This window comes from Aureobasidium subglaciale (genome assembly GCF_000721755.1).
Source record: "Aureobasidium subglaciale EXF-2481 unplaced genomic scaffold scaffold_3, whole genome shotgun sequence".
NCBI classification, from domain to species: Eukaryota; Fungi; Ascomycota; class Dothideomycetes; order Dothideales; family Saccotheciaceae; genus Aureobasidium; species Aureobasidium subglaciale.
The window spans coordinates 1,049,089-1,067,816 of record NW_013566992.1 but is presented as its reverse complement, the minus strand read 5'-3'; the positions used below and the strand labels follow the sequence as shown (position 1 = coordinate 1,067,816).

At 50.7% G+C, this 18,728-nt stretch overlaps 9 protein-coding genes across 9 annotated transcripts; 6 read left to right on the top strand and 3 right to left on the bottom strand.

Moving 5' to 3' along the window:
* Positions 1 to 378: 378 nt before the first annotated feature.
* AUEXF2481DRAFT_493972 (uncharacterized protein) lies at positions 379 to 2,142 on the bottom strand. Its single transcript, XM_013491642.1, has 3 exons — positions 1,713 to 2,142; positions 1,218 to 1,656; positions 379 to 1,168 (listed from the first exon to the last, which is right to left on the bottom strand). Exons 1-3 carry the CDS (start codon positions 1,793 to 1,795, stop codon positions 647 to 649), a joined length of 1,044 nt encoding a protein of 347 aa, XP_013347096.1. The 5' UTR covers positions 1,796 to 2,142; the 3' UTR covers positions 379 to 646.
* Positions 2,143 to 3,546: 1,404 nt separating this feature from the next.
* AUEXF2481DRAFT_37073 (uncharacterized protein) lies at positions 3,547 to 4,759 on the top strand. The gene has a single exon (XM_013491440.1). It carries the CDS (start codon positions 3,655 to 3,657, stop codon positions 4,423 to 4,425), a length of 771 nt encoding a protein of 256 aa, XP_013346894.1. The 5' UTR covers positions 3,547 to 3,654; the 3' UTR covers positions 4,426 to 4,759.
* Positions 4,760 to 4,853: 94 nt separating this feature from the next.
* Positions 4,854 to 5,990, top strand: AUEXF2481DRAFT_493772 (glycoside hydrolase family 16 protein). Its single transcript, XM_013491641.1, has 3 exons — positions 4,854 to 4,952; positions 5,001 to 5,738; positions 5,795 to 5,990. The coding sequence occupies exons 2-3, from the start codon at positions 5,041 to 5,043 to the stop codon at positions 5,904 to 5,906; spliced, it is 810 nt and encodes a 269-aa protein (XP_013347095.1). The 5' UTR covers positions 4,854 to 4,952; positions 5,001 to 5,040; the 3' UTR covers positions 5,907 to 5,990.
* A 1,058-nt stretch (positions 5,991 to 7,048) lies between these two features.
* AUEXF2481DRAFT_26919 (uncharacterized protein) lies at positions 7,049 to 7,687 on the top strand (the record flags this gene model as incomplete). The annotated part of the gene is made up of 1 exon (XM_013491315.1): positions 7,049 to 7,687. One exon carries the CDS (start codon positions 7,049 to 7,051, stop codon positions 7,685 to 7,687), a length of 639 nt encoding a protein of 212 aa, XP_013346769.1.
* A 187-nt stretch (positions 7,688 to 7,874) lies between these two features.
* AUEXF2481DRAFT_493693 (uncharacterized protein) lies at positions 7,875 to 8,951 on the bottom strand. The gene has a single exon (XM_013491640.1). It carries the CDS (start codon positions 8,608 to 8,610, stop codon positions 8,062 to 8,064), a length of 549 nt encoding a protein of 182 aa, XP_013347094.1. The 5' UTR covers positions 8,611 to 8,951; the 3' UTR covers positions 7,875 to 8,061.
* A 14-nt stretch (positions 8,952 to 8,965) lies between these two features.
* On the top strand, positions 8,966 to 9,829 carry AUEXF2481DRAFT_26917 (uncharacterized protein; the record flags this gene model as incomplete). Its single annotated transcript, XM_013491314.1, has 2 exons — positions 8,966 to 9,006; positions 9,055 to 9,829. The coding sequence occupies 2 exons, from the start codon at positions 8,966 to 8,968 to the stop codon at positions 9,827 to 9,829; spliced, it is 816 nt and encodes a 271-aa protein (XP_013346768.1).
* Positions 9,830 to 11,020: 1,191 nt separating this feature from the next.
* Positions 11,021 to 11,846, bottom strand: AUEXF2481DRAFT_2483 (uncharacterized protein; the record flags this gene model as incomplete). Its single annotated transcript, XM_013491222.1, has 3 exons — positions 11,021 to 11,578; positions 11,626 to 11,755; positions 11,806 to 11,846. The coding sequence occupies 3 exons, from the start codon at positions 11,844 to 11,846 to the stop codon at positions 11,021 to 11,023; spliced, it is 729 nt and encodes a 242-aa protein (XP_013346676.1).
* A 1,887-nt stretch (positions 11,847 to 13,733) lies between these two features.
* On the top strand, positions 13,734 to 14,555 carry AUEXF2481DRAFT_2482 (uncharacterized protein; the record flags this gene model as incomplete). Its single annotated transcript, XM_013491221.1, has 2 exons — positions 13,734 to 13,865; positions 14,397 to 14,555. 2 exons carry the CDS (start codon positions 13,734 to 13,736, stop codon positions 14,553 to 14,555), a joined length of 291 nt encoding a protein of 96 aa, XP_013346675.1.
* Positions 14,556 to 14,664: 109 nt separating this feature from the next.
* AUEXF2481DRAFT_62517 (uncharacterized protein) lies at positions 14,665 to 18,706 on the top strand (the record flags this gene model as incomplete). Its single annotated transcript, XM_013491475.1, has 2 exons — positions 14,665 to 15,538; positions 15,591 to 18,706. The coding sequence occupies 2 exons, from the start codon at positions 14,665 to 14,667 to the stop codon at positions 18,704 to 18,706; spliced, it is 3,990 nt and encodes a 1,329-aa protein (XP_013346929.1).
* Between the last annotated feature and the right edge of the window lie 22 nt (positions 18,707 to 18,728).

Sequence of the window (18,728 nt, the reverse complement as noted above, 5' to 3'; positions counted from 1 at the left end):
GCAGGTGGCTGTCTTCTTCGGCGTTTGCCTGTGCGGCGGCAGCTGCTTGAGCCACCATAGTTGATGGTATCTCTGCCATGGTCGCGCTCGGCGTCTTTTGCTCCGCCATGTTGTATGTGTTTTCTGAAGTGTCGTGGCACTCTAGTGCCGTAGTTGAAGGGTCTAGAAACGACCGCCTTGCAAGTCGCTTTTGATTAGGAACCCTAATGCTCAACCCCGCGCTCTAGCCCCACGTCATTGCAGGTGGCTGAGCTACAAGCCACTTACCCTTGTTAATCTCTGATACAAGAATCTTGTTTGACAGCGCATGCCGTGGCCATCAACCATGTGCAAAGCAAACCCACCGCCCAGAAACAGGGCAACAAGCAAGACGACCAATCTGCAAAGTGAAATCTGAATTTGACATAACTAGACATTTACTCGCTATGAAGTAATCAATGCTATTCGAACCATTCGTAGAACAACTAGAAGAAGTGAAAGGAAAACGCCGTGATGAGAGGTCGGTAGGTGTTCTGGTCCCTCTCCGCCAGCCACCCGTGGGATATCGGAAATGGTCGTTTATGCGATGAGCAGTCGTTCCGGCCCAGCCGAAACGTCGTGGTATTTTGCTGTGTACTCTTGCCAGAAGGTCCAATCAATCAGTCAATCAGTCAATCGTCATTCTCGCTGGAACTGCTCCCATGGCATGTGCTCCTCCCAATGATCCTTGCCGTCTTTCATAAGAATATCCCTTGTCCTCGACACCAATAGCCCTTCGTCGCTGGATATGAGGCTTCAGTCCCTTGTTGAAGTTTGCCGTACACCATGCGCAATTGACAATAGTCAGAATCAACAGCAGGAGTGTGATCACCGCAAAAGTCGTCAAACTCTTCCGCGCTGGTTCATAGTCTGCCACTCTTTCCGGGTTGCTGGAGTCGTACATGCGTACAAGCTTGAAAAGGAAGTATGCCATGGCCGCAAAGTAGAGAACGATGGTGCTGCACATTCCCGGGGTTGATTCACGCCGCGTGAACCAAGCCGCCGCGAGTAAGATGGCGATAGTGACGGGAATGGCGGCAATGGTGAGCGCAAATTCCATGTTTGATGTGTGCTCACGAACCACGACAACAAATTGTACTGTGAACCCGAGGAAGAAGAAGAAATCAAATTTGAGGAGGGCAATGTAAATCTGTTCATGATCAGCGTGTGTTTCTTGCGCTCAGGATCTTACGACCTACCTGATAAACGAGGTAGCGGCGCTTCAAGCGCAGGTCTGCCGAGATGTGTTTGTAGATGGTCCAGGCAAATTCATCGTACAGTTTCCACGCTACAAAGCTGAAGGCGACTGTACCCAGTGCAAGTACACATGGCACAGCGACTAGGAACGGCTTCACGTCGTGCCCGAAGCCGTGTTCAATCTCTTGGTTCTGGTTCAGGACATCGACTGCGCGATCGATCTGATCATACTGGACTGCAGCATAGACGAGTAGACCAAGGTTGTAAAGACAAAGCCCGATGACTTGAATTGTGTTTTTTAGGCGCAGAGCGTCCCAGACGAGTGCGAGTTGATAGATGAAACCGAAGATGAACAGGGCGAGGTATGTGGGGATGGTTCGTGATTGCGTCGTCTTTCGCGCTTGAGCAGCGAGTGAGATTTGGAATTTGGCGAAGACATAGCTGCGGCGCGTGTTAGTATGTGCAATTCGTGATCGTTGGATATCGCGTCAACGCGCCCTTCAAGTCCCAGACCAATGGCTGCTTGACAAATGGCAATCATCAGGAACGACCACGTCCATCGTGAGCCAGGCATGTACATGATGCCGAAAGTTGATTGTCTAGAGGAAGAAGTGCCGGTCAAGCCCTCGCGGTCATAATAGCCTCCAGAAGGAAAGGGGCTGACACTTCGGTCGCGATCGAGTGGTATGTAAGAGCTGTTGGGGAAACCCTGACCTCCCAGGTGAGAGGTCTTTTTCTTGTGGTTGGTAATGGTGACGGTCGGGAGCCGCTAGGAGCGGTCTGGGTGTTTGGGGATTATGTGTGTCGAGCGGGTGTTGGGCTGATGCGGTGGCCAGGAGTTGTCTTTGTGCAAGGAGGTAAGCGTGACTGAGACGCGGGACCGTTTGTCAGGGACAGCCTGCGTGGCGGTGTGTAGGTGTCGCGTGCAGCGAGAAGGAACAACGAGCGAAAGAGCAAAGACCCGAGAGGCTGGAGAGAGCGAGCGAAAGTCGTCGTGTTTGTGCGCGAGACGTGGGGTTGCTTGAGTCGTCGATTGCTTGCTGCAGTGCTGTTAGGCCGACAACAGCGAAAGATGGTGGTGCTCAGCCGAGAAAGCAGCCAAGAAGAGGGTGCAACTAGGGTGCGGACTGCGGATGCGACTGTTTCAGCTGCGAACGAGGAAACAACCTTGTGATGTTGGGCTGACTGAGGAAGCTGCGACCAGCAAATGTGCGACGGTTCTTACATATATACAAGACGATGATGGCACCTATAAACAATAAGAGTCCGTGAGGCTGTGATGGTGCGAGAGTCCGGCCAAGCACAATAGTCAACACACGAGGCGGAGCAGTGTGAACTCTGTGAAAGTGTTCCGTAAACGCTCCCCAGCCTCATGGGGCCAGAAGAGGGATCGAGCGCCTGCCGTTTGTCAAGGGTCTTTCCTAATCGGCTCCTCGCTTGCTGTCACTTTATGCAGCCGCGTGGCTCCGCCATCACCATTTCATTTATTACATGTCCATCATCAATGTCATCCTCTAAAAGAAGAACTCGATATCTCATCTCATTTCCCACATCTACCGTCAGGTGCTTGCGACATCGATCTCTTGATGCTTTGTTTAGAAACAGATCAGGAGAAGACGCAAACTTTGAATCGACGAGTCTCCAACCCCCGGGTGCCGGTGTCTATTTGGGATCCGAACAGATACAACGGCTCCAAGACTTTGATGGGACTCGGCGCGAGATGGTGGACGCCCTCTACTCTTGGTGAAATTATGAGCCCTACCAACGTCTGTGAACGCAGCAAGTCATGTAACTAAGTCGCATCATGAAAAGTACATGAAGAGTCCTGGATATGAAACACAATGCTTCCATAAACTGTTCCAAAATGACACTCCTGTGACTCGTTGTGAAGGCTGCACGTGAACTGCTGGTGGTGTATCAAATCTTGGGCCAACCCTTAAAACACAATTGCCTATATCTCGAGCCACGCGTCGAAAGCTAACTACATTTGACCTGGAGCAAGTTTGGAATCTCCATCATCGACCATACAAAAGGTTTTAACCACGCAGAGAGTGTCGAGAGCACGATATAGATAGGTTGGACCACAGATCAGGGTTGTCCCCACACCGACCGGCACTTGGAAACTCGGTTCTCGAGCGACCCGGACAGACATCATTTAACGCTACCATGTGAGACGATACGATGTGTGGCCCTCCAGCATCTCATGGATACGGTCTAGAAGGCTGATCAGATACCGACTATCTCCTACAGCCTCAGGGATGAACAATACATGGTCATAGCATCCTGAAACAGGTTTGCTTGCGCAATGACGCTACTCTACCCGAAGTACTTTGGAATGTCCACTACAGCCGTGCAAATTCACCAACATCACCAAGCACACAGATTCACACTATCAGGCGATACACAACTCTTTCCAATACGAAACTCAAGTCATTCAAGATGGTCATCGGTGTTATCTTGGGTTTGGGCATTTCCTTGCCAGTCGCTGCTGCAACTGGCGTCGGCGTTGTGACTGGCGTTGCACAAGGCGTATCCCACCAACAAAAGGAGAACGAAAAAGCAGCCAATGCAAACCCAGAATCTCGAACAACAAAATTCTACATAGACGTTGTCATAGAGGATGAAGGATCGCGGTCGCGAGGGAGAGGCGAAGTACTACACGACAGTATAGTCGTAGTTCGCGACGACAAGCTCTGGATCGAAGCCAAGAATCGAGCGACAGGACAACCGAGACGCGAGGACTCACATCCGTTCACGGGATTCTATCTCATGTATCCGGATGAGAATCGTTCACCCGCCGAGAGAGGACTGGTGACGACTATTCAGAAAGACCCACCGATGCTCAACTGGATATACGTCGACAATGAGACCTTCGAGCTCAAATACTCAAATCGCTCTGGCAGTATAGCTCATAAAGTCGGCCCATGGGACTGGACGGATGAGTTCGAAGACTCGAGTATAACTCTAAACGAATGGGAAGGCTTCCTAGCCGTCGAAGAGGACATGTACCGGGACGAAAACGGCAATCCTAGATGGGCCTTGTATTATGACTGGAACGATGATGGTCTCAAGGGACGTAAGAAGGGCAGAAGGACAATGGAAATCAGTCTGAAGAGGCGGTTGGTCGAGAACCAGGAGAAGAACATCTTTGGTGTCGAAAGAAACGGAAACATCGGAGTGACTGGTTTCAAGACCACGAGAGAGATATGAGATCAGCTTCCGTGCCGGGGATACATCAAACACTTCTCACGACGACCTGTTTCCCCTTTTGTAGGAAGGCTTGTTCGCGGAACACCAACTCGTCCGCGGCACCAGAAAAGGAAATCACATGGCGGTGAAATTCTGCCATCGAGCTTCGACCCCGCAGCATGATGCGTGCATCCTCACTGATATCAAGGCTGAATCGCACAAACTGCCGAGCAAACGACCAGAAATCGAACACGTTCTCCTTTCCTTGAGTTCGAGGCTGAAGGCCGCTGCAAGCCATCTCGTATATCATCTCGGTAAATGTGTTGACGCGACGCGCCACTTTTTCAAGCACGCAACGGGGATGCAGCGCGCTTGGCGCTCAATGACGAAGTACCGAGCAGAACTCTGCCGACCACACTACGAACATTGCTTGCAGAACCAAGATTCGAGAAATTTGAGGAAAGCTAACAATGACTAGCCGGCGTAACAATCTGCAGTACCGAGCCGTGGTGTAGCGAATGTGAGAGCAGAGTGTAGAGTACAAGATGGTGCCGTATCCTCGCAAAGATTGTCCTGATCGTCTTTGACATCGACAGTCTCAAAAGTCTTGCTTGTGCTTTCGCCATCATTATCAACATGTACTACTTTTCATCCCCAGCAGTATTGTTGTCTAGTATCGCTGGCCTGGCAATTCTCAGCAATGCATCGGCCCTGGAAAAGCGCTACACATCGCCAACAGCACCATTCGACGGATGTCTCTGGCAGGTCTCCAAAGTAGGAGCATTCAACTCTCACCTCAATGTCAGCAACTGGAAAACACTCCCCTCATCCTTAAAAGCCACAGACCGTACCGGAGGTCCAGCTCGTGTAAAATGGGATCCTTCTCTCGTCGGTGTAGATGCAAACGACGGCAGTCTCACCCTCACCGTACCTGGAGGTCAAGGAACCTGTACGGACGACAAACCATGCGGAAGTGCTCAGATCACCACCGCCTATGACGATGTCATGTATGGAAGCATGCGTACTGTTATGAAGACACCGAATGTATGGGGCACTGTCAGCGCTGCCTTCTTCTACAGCGATGACAACAATGAAGCCGATATCGAGATGCAAACTGGAGATGTCACACACGCCCACTGGACCAACCAAGACTGGTATGGTTCAAATGGCTTGACCAACACCAGTGTTGTAGCCAACACCTCTGCTGCTTATCATGAATATCGTCTTGATTGGGTACCTGGGAGAACGGACCTCTATGTTGATGGCAAGCTCTTGCAAACCTACACCAAATTCGTGCCCAGGACGAGCGGATTTTGGATGTGGAATTCTTGGACGTAAGTAATGATTGACACGGTGCCTAACTGGACATGAAGCTGATTTGAGTCCGTAGAAACAATGGATCATGGACTCTCGGCCCTCCTAGTATGGATGCTGTAATGCATATCAAGTCGATCGATGTGTATTTCAACAGAACGAGTATTGCTGGTTGTGGTAGCGCATGAGCACTGAATGGAACAAATTATGTTATTGATATCGAAAGAGATGGAGGCATGTATGTAGATGAACAGGAACAGTCAGTCATACATGAGACAATGGCAGGGAATGAGTTCGACTTCTGCTGGGAGATGAACCCAAATCCCAGCGGTGTGTTCGGTTAGATCCGAGAGTCGTCACGTGCGCGCGTCAAACCAGTATCTCAAATTCTCCAGAAGTCGTCTACAACACTCTGCCAACACGACTCGGCGTCGCATATCATGTTCACAACAGTGCTGCTTAACATCCGATTGTCTATGCGGACACCTGGCTAGTCTCTGGCGCGGGCTGCTGGCATACGTCAGTTCTCCACGACCAGGTCTGCTACCAAAGACATGGTTAGGTATCATTCGGATCCGGAGTACCGCAGACGGCAGCTCGACCGTGATATACAGAGAGAGAGAACAAGAGATACGAAGAGGACCCATAACTCTACAGAATACGAAAGCTGCAAATATATGAACGGTCTCGGAAAAGGCTCGAGGTCGACAAGGAGTGGTACAAACGGTGTATGTTTTCTGTGTGGGTCAGGAGACACAGCGATAAGTTAGGAGATCTCAAGTGGAAGTCGTATTGCCCTGAGTTGTCCTTCGAGAAACAGATTCATCAGTGCACTGCCTGTACTTTTCGGAGAAAAGTTCAGAGAAAAGGTGGAGCCAAATTATGTAAGTACTGGGAAAACACATGCACCACGACTGATGCATTGGCATGCAATACTAAGGTAGTTGGAAGTGTGTGTCCCGTGAGATATCAACTGGCACACTACAGTGAGTTTGTCTCGCAAAGTACTTTGCTAATGATGCTTGCGTGCTAGGGTGGCGGTCAACTACATCGGTGACTCCAGAGTATTTGTGCGGAACTTGCGCGTCGAAGATAGACTGGAACAAGTTTTTGTCCTGAAGGCTTCGAAAACGCCAAAACCCGCGGGGAATTCTCAGCGTGCGCAAAGCAGCATCGAGCTGCGATAGCCACGGAATCAACAACAAAGGATCATCACGGAGGTAGCTGATGGGTAAACTTCGGAGATGCATGTCAGGCAGCGACCGAGAATCTTCGGAAATGCGGCCTGTCTTCTGCGAGCTATCATTCCCGACATCACAAATCCACAGCCATGTTTCCGAGACTGAGGGCGGCGATCAGACTTCCCAATTTAGCGGCTCTCGCAAGGACAGAATCTCGGCAGATTCGAACGAATGCCACACAAAAAGCAAAGCAATGGAAAGATGATGTTTTTCAAACAAAGTATTATACGGACACAGAGTGGCGTAGAAAACTCCTGGACCGACAGATGCAAACAAAGTCACAAAGGCGTCAGAACGATCCAACATTCCGACAAGCAGAACTAGAGTTCAAACGAGCCTGGAATCGGAAGCGACAGATGCTTGACTCACACTTGAAGTGGATGAGGCTGTACCAATGGTGCTCCCGCAACTCTTGGGTCCGTGACAATTTACCCTGGAAGACGCACCGACCACTGCTTTATCCCGAAAGGACCGAACACCAGTGCTCGGATTGTAGCATCGTTTTCAAGAATGGGTTCAGACTATGGTGGGTCGAAACCTCCTCGGATGACATCAGATCATACCGATGTGGCCCGTGTCATTCTAAGAATGCCTTTGAGAGCATTACGCCGGATGGATTTGCAGATGCCACGACTATGGTCCAGGTTAAGGCAAAGGCCAAAGCGCTGGGTATTGAAACCAAGAACAAAGAGTCGCGAGAAGAGGATACGCAAGATCGTGCTTCTTGATAACAAGGCTTTGTACACGATCTGCTGGAAGAATTCGAGCCTGCCTTCCACTAAGGAGTCATGCTACTTCTGGAGACTGTCATCCTGCTAGCCATTCCGAAAGGCGATCCCGCCACTGACCTCTTAGGTTCTACATTCTTGTTCACTTCTTTTCCGAGTTTTTTCACTACTTTGAAGACTTAGATGGTCGAAAAAGAATATCATTGAGAAGAGAATCTGAAGCAAGCGTTTCACGAATCGGGATCAAGATCGCAAACTTAAGATTCGAGGCTGCTTTCACTAGACAGCCGCCAGACTGATCGCTCGCCTGAAGGATCCATCCATCCTCCTTCCCTGTCCCGTGTAGCACGCAGTGGTTCCTTGCATTGCCGGTCTCAAGGACCAAAAATGCTGCTACCTATTGAGCTTTCGGGCCTGAATGAGCGCTCTCGCGAATGACTGCGACTGTCCTTGATCTGCTTGCCCAATTTGAGCAACAACGTGGCTGTTAACCGGGCATCCAGGAGGATACCCTGTCCGATCGCGGACCGGAAACTGGGTTCTTGGATACAGACGTCGAAGTTGTAAGCCAACCAATCGAACAAAGATCTGCGGAGAAAAGGATCGGCCAGTTGAGATGAGTCGGGACCACAAAGCTCAGCTGTGATCTGGACAATCTCTCCCGAAAGATCCTGAAAACTGTCGCCAACATGGGGTGATATGTGCTCTTCAAGCTGCTCGTTGACCAGTGGTACCACGGCGCGACGGATGGTAGGACAGTCGTATCTGTCCGCCATCATGTAGACCTTGAGGAACCGACGCAGAGGATGTTCGCAGGGCTCGATGCAATCATCGGTGCAGTCGAAGTGGCTGTTTATGTAATGTTCGCCAAAAGGCATACCGCACATATGCATCAGCATAGCACTGCAAAGTATAGAGACCATGTGAGCGTATCGCCAACCCGTCGCCGAACCGAGATTTCACTTTTGGAGAGGTCACAACAACACGAAGCTCGACTCAGTATGAGATACCGGCACGTTCGTCCTCACTTGCGCGCCTCAAACGTCGTAGCTGAGTTTGCTTCTCGTTAGCAAGTGGCCTACACTTTCTTAATCCCTATTCCAATAGATGTGAGCATTATCGTGTAAGCAGAAGTAGGAACCGGAAAGTTGGCCGTTCGTTCACTCAGACAACCACTGGCGAATATTCCACACACTTTCACTCTCCAATCAATAAAATCTGCGAGGCTTTCCAATTCATTTCTTCTTCCTCTCTCAACACCACAAAGATTGCCTAAACATGGCTGATCCTCCAGGTCACAAAGACCGTGGCCATACCAAGTAAGTTCATTCTATACCTCATCCCTGCTCGGGTCCAACAATACGCAGTGATGTCTTCGACAACCCCCTGGACTCTGATGTCACGATCAAGTTCGGCGACAACCAAGTCTTCGCTCATCGCGCAATCTTGAGACTGTGGAGCCCCTACTTCAATCGCGCATTCCAATCCAAATTCTCAGTAAGCTACCCTTCCAACCCTTCCTGGCCGGGGCTGAATATTCATCAGGTGGCCCACAACGGAGTCTACGAATTCGACGACGATGACGATTCGGAAGCAGTCTACGCTATGCTGCGCCACATGTACAACATGCCGTATGGCGAACACCCGCACAACCGTATCCCGACAGGCATCCACCTCTATCATTGTATCAGAACCTTCATGATTGCCGATCAATACGATTGTCCACCGCTGCGTGAAGTCGCCAAGGCACACTTTTACAATGAAGCACTGAGATTGCTCCACGGAGCATCTCTTAACGCTTTCATCCATTGTATGTCGCAGATGTGCGGCCCTGATGCTCCCAGACTTGCGGACCAGTCGCTGCGTGATAAAATCCTCAGTCTCTGCATGAAACACTACGGCAGGCTCGCCGAAGAGGATGTCTTCAAGGCTGAACTGAAAGCAGGCACGCTTTTTGATGGCGATGCTGCCGTACAGATCCTAGCCAAGGTTAATCTGCGTTCTACTCAAGAAGATGACGAGATACCCCCGGGAAGTTTGATGGCAGCCCTCCGTGCAGCAGACCTCCGTGCAGCAGACCTCCGTGCAGCATCTGAATCCCACTCAGTTAGGGATGCAGGGCAGTTAGGGTGGCTAGGCTAGTTAGGGGATCTACATAGGCTGCCGCCTACACCCGTCACAAGACAAGCTATCAAAGGCTCGTATTTCATTGGGGAAAGCGCGGGTACCACATGGCCATCTCAGAAACTTGGAGCAAATGGCGAAAGAGGCCGATCTCGGGGGAATCGTTCAAAGTAACGACACAGGCATCAGTATTACCTACACGGCATTACATTACCATCAAGGAGGCACTAGTTTTCGATGGTCTGGTCTAGACAGTCAACCCCAACCAAAAGAAGCATTTCATCCAAACATGGAAAAGCGCATCCAAAAATCTGAACCCACAATTGCCTTCTGCTGATCCGCACCTGAGTCATTGTAATCGTTTCTCATCGCATGCAACTCTCTGGTTCTCCTTACAAGGCTAGTCACACCATGAGCACTCAAGATCGCTTGCGCGTGTATCAAATCATGCTTCCACACTCCATATTTTCTCGATTGTGTAGTCCTGGGGCCCAGCAGAACTTATAGTGCTCGTTCCAAAACAGTCTTGAATGTCTGTTTAGCTGGTCATCGCAGATTTTTCTAGCGTCAGGACTTTTCGGACGTATCTAAGGGACGGCAGGTTGCTTCATTGAGAGGACATGATCAAGCTGCTGCAAGTCGTTGGTAACCAAGAATAGCCTGCTTGTTGACCCTGTGGTTACAAGATACTACCCTTCATGTCAATGTTTTTACGCAGCTCTTGGTCCTCGAATGTTGACACAATTGATTCCGAGCATCCTTGTCAAAGCTCGTACGTGCAGGACACACTCTCAGCAGCTTGCATCGCTAAAATTAAAGGGCTACGAGAGAGGGATATTTGTGGATGATGGCTCAGGACGATGACTGAGATGCTGACCCAAGCTAGCTAGAGAGCTGAATAAGCAGAGTCCCTGCAGCCGTTGAGATGGGGACAGGATGGATGGACAAGATGCCCGAAAGACAACCGAGGTAATGGCTATCGATTCTCGGACTCAACACTTTCATTCCATGCAGTGCTATCTTCACCAATCACTTTCATTTTGTAAGATTTTCGAGGCTTGAATTATTCTGTCATTGTTGACGTTGCGAGTGAAATCATCCCTTCTGATCCCTAGCGACTACCAAATATCGAATTCGGTAAGACGAATCAAACATTATGAGGCGCCTGACGTGAGACGTCATCTGAAAGAAGACTGGTAGAAGACGCTATCAAGAGCTAGAGACCAATTTCTCTGCTGCGATCTTGAAGGTACGAGCCGCGTCAGGAAGAGTACCTCTGGTTCTTTCGAGATGGGGATGGACATGGCGACCAATGGCATAGATGAGAAGCTTGTGTGCAGCACGTTCGTCAAAGATGTAGCCCTGAACCATAGTTCTAGCAAACAAATCGCTGCTGATGAGGACGTTGAAGTGAGTCAAGCAGAGTTCGGCGACCTTGTCACGAAGGGCGTGATCAGCCATCTGAGGAGAGTCCGAGCCACAGATCTTGGAAATCAGAGCGATGAATCTGTCAAGTTTGCCGGCCTTGAGCTCAGTGTCTGCCATCTGGCCGAATCTGTCGACAGCCTTCTCGCGCAGGCCTGGACAGTCGTACTTGTCGGCGGTAGTAAAGACAGCGATGTGGAATTCGAGAGAGCGAGTCTCTGTGGATGTGGGGTCGTGGCAATAGTCGATGTTGTACATGTGGCGGAACATGGCCCACACGGCATCAACGTCGTCCTCATCGCCGAGGTCATGGGTGTCTTTCTGCGCAACCTTCCAAGGTCCCTGAACATTAGTACGAAGAACTCGCGAGCGTCTGGTACGAGTCTTACAGGAAGTTTTGAATTGAAGACTTGATCGAAGAAGGGACTTGCGACTATGCGGTGGGCATGAAGCTTCTGCTTGCTGAAGCGAACGATAATGTCGAAGTCCTTCACGTTGTTGAAGATCGTGGACTCGTTGCTGCGTATATGGTCAGCTGATATATGTAGATCGCAACCGCAGTAGCTTACTGCGGCGAAAAACCGCATGGAGTCGGCTTAGTGGGAGGCATGACGAAAGCGCTTTCCGATGGTGGTCAGTGGTGGAAGGTGGCAAAGTGGGAGTTTGAGGAAGATCAAGTCGTAGATAGGGAGCTTGATGGCTTCGAGCGAGAGTGAGCAGGCGCGTTTATTGCTTCGCCAAGATGAAGATGAGTGAAGAACATAGTGACGGGAAGACTCGTTTGACAGTAGGCAGTCAGCCGAAGCAAAGGTGCTATAGTGAGTCGTATTGTATCTTGATGCAGCCCGATGCCGGCGAGGGAAGCACCCATCCTCACCGATCAGCGATTAATACGATAAATACAGCTGAAGCCAAAGCGAGCTGTATGGAAACACAACAAGATGGACTTCACGTGATGGAACGACCTACATCTCGAGGCGGTCACGATAGCAAGAAGTAACTAACTTACCAAAGCAACAGATCTAGACCGTCGGCTATCTCATACTACAAGTTTGACAACTACGGAGCGTTCCCATCTTGGATCGCGCTTTCTTGTGTTCGTCACGGCTCGCTGCAGAGCACTTGATAGTACCAGAAGAGAGCCGCTCATCGAACCATCTCAGCAGAGTTCCTGAGAATGTGGTCTTATCGGTGGCTGCACGTGTTCAGTCTAGTAAGGGATGTGGCCAAGCACGAGGTGTTGTTACTTTCTCAGGTTCGGCTACCGCCAGATCATCCACGAGGAGAAGACTCCCAAGGTGGATATCACGATCGCCAAACTTGACCAGCAGTCTTGACGGGTCGGCATTACGGAAGTCTCCGTTTCAGCCTCTGACTGTTTCAGCAGAACCTATCGCTCAAAGGTAAATTGAAACATAACTGTTCCCTCCGTACGAAGAGGGACTTTGCCGGAGCAAGCAATGTTGAGTTGCATGACTGCCCCTTGTTGAATTGCCGAGGTTCTTGGCAATCAGGTACCGGGCATCTGAGCACGGCTGACTCGAGTGAAGACATGGCCATGCCTTACTACCTTCGAGCACCACCAGGTAGAAAGCCCATCTGCATGTGCTTTCTATCCTGTTGCCATACTATTTCAATCTATAAGTAGTCAGTGGGACTAAACCAGTTTACTCGCGCAACGTAGGAGTCCAGCAAGATCCGAATTGGGAGGACCCTGTAACAGTTCCAGCTGACGAGTAGCAAGGTTCCGGAAAGGCTGAAGCCGAGTCAGTGGCAAAACTCAGAATGTGTTATACTTTACGATACGCCGACACGTTGTGTTTGAGAATTCAAGATAGGCAGCTTAGAAGCTCGACTCAGCGAATATGGTGGGTGGCAAAGAAGAGACGCGACCAGGGCTGAGGAAGATGTACAAGTTCAGTAAATGAATCTGCTCGACTGTAGATTTAGATAGTGGCAGATGTGACATGTCATTTACAGCGTTCCCGTCATTGTGTAGGAGAATGATAAGCAGGCAACCTGAAACACATGATCTGCATCAGCTCTCCTGCTGCGCACATGAACGGTGCAATCCTGAGGAATACGATGGTCGCCCTCGCTGGCCCCTTGGTGAAAATGGCTCGCTTTTGGACTGACGAATCAGAGAAAGTTTGCCCCATCTCAAGAGCGTCTTTGCTCAACGAATAAATGGAGGGATCGCCGAGCGTGGCGGTGAATCTGCGGTATTATCGTGTCCTAAGGGGTTGACATCAAGAAGGCAAAGACGCAACGAGACCATGGACATGGTGGTCTCGAACTGGGCTTGCCACTTATTGAGTGGATCAACATGCGAATTTCCAGATGAAAAGAACGAGCTGTTCAACACGGAGGTTCTCGAAAACGTGTGAAGATTGGGAAGATGCGGCTGGAAACAAGGTCTCCACAGGTAAAATAAGGGTCCAACGGAAAAGATGAAGGTCAAAGCTCCAAAGCCGCCTGTCAGTGATCTCGAATCTCGATGTCGAATCATATGCTCGCGATCTGTGAGAGCCATAAGAGAGCAGGAGGCAAGACTGCTACTAGACCTTCAGTGTCTAATGCGAAGCATGGAAAGCTCAAAATGAAGATCGAAGCAGAGGAGGCAAGGGAGGTAGGCATGGGTAAAGCGGCATCAAGGATAAACGACTAAAGGAAGAGTCTTGGCAGCTGCTATCGGGCCCAAGAAACCAGGGAATACGAGGACAGTCTCCGCCGATAGGATTCGCAGAAGTACGGAGCAGCGAGGGTGGAGGACAGAAGTTGAGCAGAAGACGTTTATGAGCAGAGAAATGATTGATGGGAAGGTGCAGATAAATATAGCTGAGTTTTGTCGAGTCGGGGTCCTCGGCTCGCGTGGTGGATAGTGGCTTCTTTAACGCATGGGTCTCTTCTTCTTCAGAGTTTGGCCCTTCTTTGTTTGGACGAGACAGCCGCCCTTTCGTTTCTTGTTACTACGATCCTGTTGACATTCTTCGCCGTGTTGGAAGAAGGATTAGGCAAGATCCGAGCTTCTCGCCGCATTGTCAAATTTGTCTTTTCGTGTCTGGGTCGCTACGATTGGACAGGTTCGCTTTCTCGGCGATCACTTCATTCTTAGCGCTTGTTGCCGGTCGTGCTAATCTGTCACGAATCCGCAACTCAGCCCTCGACTCCTCTTCCCATCCGCGACGTGTCTGGAGAGGAGAATCAGGAGTGCAACACCAGCGACGACGCAGCTTTTGTCTTTGATGCCAATCTAGTCTCTACTTCCGTCTTTGGCCCGTACGGAGCCTTCAACAAGGCCCCCGAGCCCCCTCTTTGATTGTCTGTCTGGCTCCTCCGCGTGCCCTCCGCCTTCCCTGGACAGAGAAGCTGCCTGCCAAAGCTTCATGCGCGTCGACCACCCGAACCTGCACCAACAACCGCCCACGATGGCCGAAGAGGACTCGTATGCAGCCCTCGCCGGCATCATTTCAAACCTTGCAAAACAATATACCCCCGCCCACGACGACTTCCACAGCCGTGTCGCTGCCAACAGCGTCGAGTTCAACCGCAGTCCTTTGCCTGGCACCGACTCTGATGCCAAACGACAACTCGAGCGGGAAGTCGCCGCTCTGGCTAGCCGCGTACAATATCTCGAGAACAAAGTCGCTTCTTCCGTAACCGCTGTCCTACCCATCACGCCAAACGAGCCCTTGCAGTCTGCCTTTTCACCAGAGAGCTCTCCAACTGCTGCCCGTGTCCTGGCTTCGCGCCCTCGCTCTGCATCTCTGGTGAACAGCTTGCTGGCCAAGTCTGAACACAAGGGCACCGCCGTACCGCGACAGCTGACAGAAGACGAGCTGGGTGTTCTCCGCGACCATGTCGACCGTCAGAGCGAGCAGATCAAGGATCAGAAAGAATACATTGATAGTATCAATGACACTTTGCAACAACAGCGCCAGGCCACCGAACAAGCTCTCGGTGGTATCGAGAGCTCCATGGACGACGTCGAGACCCTGAAACGCGAGTTGTCCAAGAACCAACAAATAAACGCCACTTACCAGAAAGTCCTCCGCGAGATCGGCAGCATTGTCACTGCCGTCGCCAACGGTGACCTCAGCAAGAAAGTCCTCATCAGCGCCAAGGAGCGTGATCCTGAGATTGCTACCTTCAAACGCACAATCAACAAAATGGTTGACCAATTACAAGACTTTGCCAGTCAAGTCACACACCTCGCTCGTGAGGTCGGTACCGAGGGGAGACTCGGAGGTCAGGCAGTCTTGCCTGGTGTCAGCGGTATCTGGGCTGAACTGACCCAAAATGGTACGCTCAAACATACCCAATCACCAAATCATCGTCAGCTAACCCTCTGCAGTCAACATCATGGCCGAAAATCTGACCAATCAAGTACGAGAAATCGCCGTCGTCACTACCGCAGTCGCTCAGGGCGATCTCAGTCGCAAGATCCAACGTCCCGCTCGTGGTGAAATTTTACAACTTCAGCAGACCATCAACGGTATGGTCGACCAATTGCGTACCTTTGCGACGGAAGTCACACGTGTCTCCCGCGACGTCGGAACCGAGGGTGTTCTGGGCGGTCAGGCCCAGATTGAGGGCGTCCAGGGCATGTGGAATGACCTGACAGTCAATGTCAACGCTATGGCCAACAATCTCACAACACAAGTCCGTGACATTGCTGAAGTCACAACTGCCGTCGCGCGGGGTGACCTCACTCAAAAGGTCAAGGCCGAGTGTAAGGGCGAGATTCTCGAGCTCAAGTCTACCATCAACTCTATGGTCGACCAACTCAGGCAATTCGCTCACGAAGTCACAAAAATTGCTCGAGAAGTCGGAACAGAAGGAAGACTTGGTGGACAAGCTACCGTACACGGAGTCGAAGGCACGTGGAAAGACCTCACAGAGAACGTCAACGGCATGGCCATGAACCTTACCACCCAAGTGCGTGAAATTGCTCACGTCACAAAAGCTGTTGCAAGAGGTGATCTCAGCAAGAAAGTCGGAGCCGAGGTCAAGGGTGAAATTCTTGAGCTCAAGGTCACTATCAACACCATGGTTGACCGTCTGAGCACCTTCGCCTTTGAGGTCAGCAAAGTGGCAAGAGAAGTTGGTACCGAAGGTGTACTCGGTGGACAAGCCCAGGTCGAGAACGTCGAGGGCAAATGGAAAGACTTGACCGACAACGTCAATACCATGGCCAACAACCTGACTACCCAGGTCCGCAACATCTCAGATGTCACGCAAGCCATCGCTCGTGGTGACATGACTCAGGTCATCAAGGTTCATGCTCAGGGAGAAATCCTGCTCCTGAAGAACACCATCAACGACATGGTTGCTCGTCTCGATAATTGGTCACTTGCTGTCAAGCGCGTCGCTCGCGATGTAGGCGTCGACGGTAAAATGGGCGGTCAAGCAGAGGTCGATGGCATTTCTGGTCGCTGGAAAGAAATCACTTCCGACGTCAACACCATGGCACAGAACTTGACATCTCAGGTCCGAGCCTTCGGTGACATCACGAACGCTGCTATGGACGGCGATTTCACCAAGATGATCACCGTCGAAGCCTCTGGTGAGATGAACGAGCTCAAGCAAAAGATCAACAAGATGGTCACTGGACTGCGTGAAAGTATTCAGAAGAATACCGCTGCAAGAGAAGCTGCCGAGTTGGCCAACAAGACCAAGTCTGAATTCTTGGCCAACATGTCTCACGAGATCAGAACGCCTATGAACGGAATCATTGGCATGACCCAACTCACTCTTGATACTGATTTGAACCAGAATCAGCGAGAGATGCTGAACTTGGTGTTCAATTTGGCTAACAGTTTGTTGACCATCATTGATGACATTCTCGACATTTCCAAGATTGAGGCCAATCGCATGGTCGTCGAAGAGATTCCTTTCTCGCTCCGTGGGCAAGTCTTCAATGGACTCAAGGGTCTGGCAGTCAAGGCAAATGAAAAGCGCCTGGATCTTGCCTATTATGTCGACAGTTCGGTACCCGACTACGTGGTCGGTGATTCATTCAGACTTCGTCAAATCATTCTGAACCTTGTCGGAAACGCTATCAAGTTCACTGACAAGGGCGAGGTCAGAATCTCCATCTCCGCAGCTGATCAACTTGGGTGCGACGACGGCGAGTACGCAGTTCAGTTTGCTGTTCGTGACACCGGTATCGGTATACCGAGCAACAAGCTTGATCTGATCTTCGACACTTTCCAACAGGCAGATGGCTCGACCACTCGCCGCTTCGGAGGTACTGGTCTTGGTCTCTCTATCTCAAGAAGACTCGTTTCTCTCATGTCTGGAAAAATGTGGGTTGAGTCTGATTTTGGTCAAGGTAGTTGCTTCTACTTCACCGTCAAGTTCAAGGTTGGCAATCCCGATGTTAAGGCCATCGACAAGCAGCTTCGAGCTTACCGCAAACACAATGTGCTCTTCATCGACACTGGCAAGACTGGGTGCTCTGACGAGATTGCTCAACACCTTCGCAACCTCCAGCTGGTACCAATGATCGTTCACAACGAGAGCGAAGTACCTTCGCCTCATGCTGCTACCGCTGCTGGCAAGGCTTACGACTGCGTTCTGGTCGACTGCAGAGAGACAGCTCGCAAGCTTCGTAATGTTGAGGACTTTAAGTATATCCCCATCGTCATGCTAGCCCCCGTTATCAGCATGAGCTTCAAGTCAGCACTCGAGGATGGTATTGCAAGCTACATGACGACACCTTGTTTGTCCATCGATCTTGGCAACGCACTCATCCCGGCTCTGGAGGGACGCGCAGCACCAACATCTGCCGACCCTTCAATGAAATTTGACATTTTGCTTGCTGAGGATAATGCTGTCAACCAAAGACTGGCCGTCAAGATTCTGCAAAAGCACCACCACACGGTGACCGTCGCGAACAACGGCCTGGAAGCATTCGAAGCTATCAAGAAGAAGCGTTACGACGTAGTTCTCATGGATGTGCAAATGCCTATCATGGGAGGGTTCGAAGCTACTGCCAACATTCGTCAGTACGAACGCGAGAACCAACTGACGCGCTCGCCCATTATCGCTCTCACCGCCCACGCCATGTTGGGTGATCGCGAGAAGTGTATTCAAGCTCAAATGGACGAGTACCTCTCCAAACCGCTTAAGCCTAACCAGCTTATTCAGACTCTTCTCAAGTGTGCAACTATGGGTGGAGCATTGCTCGAACGCAACAAGGACCAACGACTGGCTCTTACTCAAGGCGACGATAGCAAGCAAGCCGATAGCACTGGCAGCAGCAAAGTCAGCACGCCCAGGAGACCAATTCTGGATATTCGAGGATACACCGACTCGCCGATCAATCCGACTAAGAGTCCTTCGATTGTTTCGGCAGACATTAGCGATCCTATTGAGCGGGTAAGCAGTTCAAAGTGTTCTTTTGTGCGATGCGGTGCTAATATTTGTGCTTCACAGGAAATGCTTATGAGGTCCAACAGCTCGTAGGGTCGCATTACGAATCGCCGGA

Excerpts from the sequence above, each read along its gene's own strand:
- AUEXF2481DRAFT_493972 (XM_013491642.1), bottom strand. The coding sequence starts at position 1,795 with ATGTACATGCCTGGCTCACGATGGACGTGGTCGTTCCTGATGATTGCC. Across the intron at positions 1,657-1,712 it reads ATTGGTCTGGGACTTGAAGG|CTATGTCTTCGCCAAATTCC; the intron begins GCGCGTTGACGC and ends CACGCGCCGCAG. Across the intron at positions 1,169-1,217 it reads GCCGCTACCTCGTTTATCAG|ATTTACATTGCCCTCCTCAA; the intron begins GTAGGTCGTAAG and ends GATCATGAACAG.
- AUEXF2481DRAFT_493772 (XM_013491641.1), top strand. The coding sequence starts at position 5,041 with ATGTACTACTTTTCATCCCCAGCAGTATTGTTGTCTAGTATCGCTGGC. Across the intron at positions 5,739-5,794 it reads TGGATGTGGAATTCTTGGAC|AAACAATGGATCATGGACTC; the intron begins GTAAGTAATGAT and ends TTGAGTCCGTAG.
- AUEXF2481DRAFT_493693 (XM_013491640.1), bottom strand. The coding sequence starts at position 8,610 with ATGGTCTCTATACTTTGCAGTGCTATGCTGATGCATATGTGCGGTATG.
- AUEXF2481DRAFT_37073 (XM_013491440.1), top strand. The coding sequence starts at position 3,655 with ATGGTCATCGGTGTTATCTTGGGTTTGGGCATTTCCTTGCCAGTCGCT.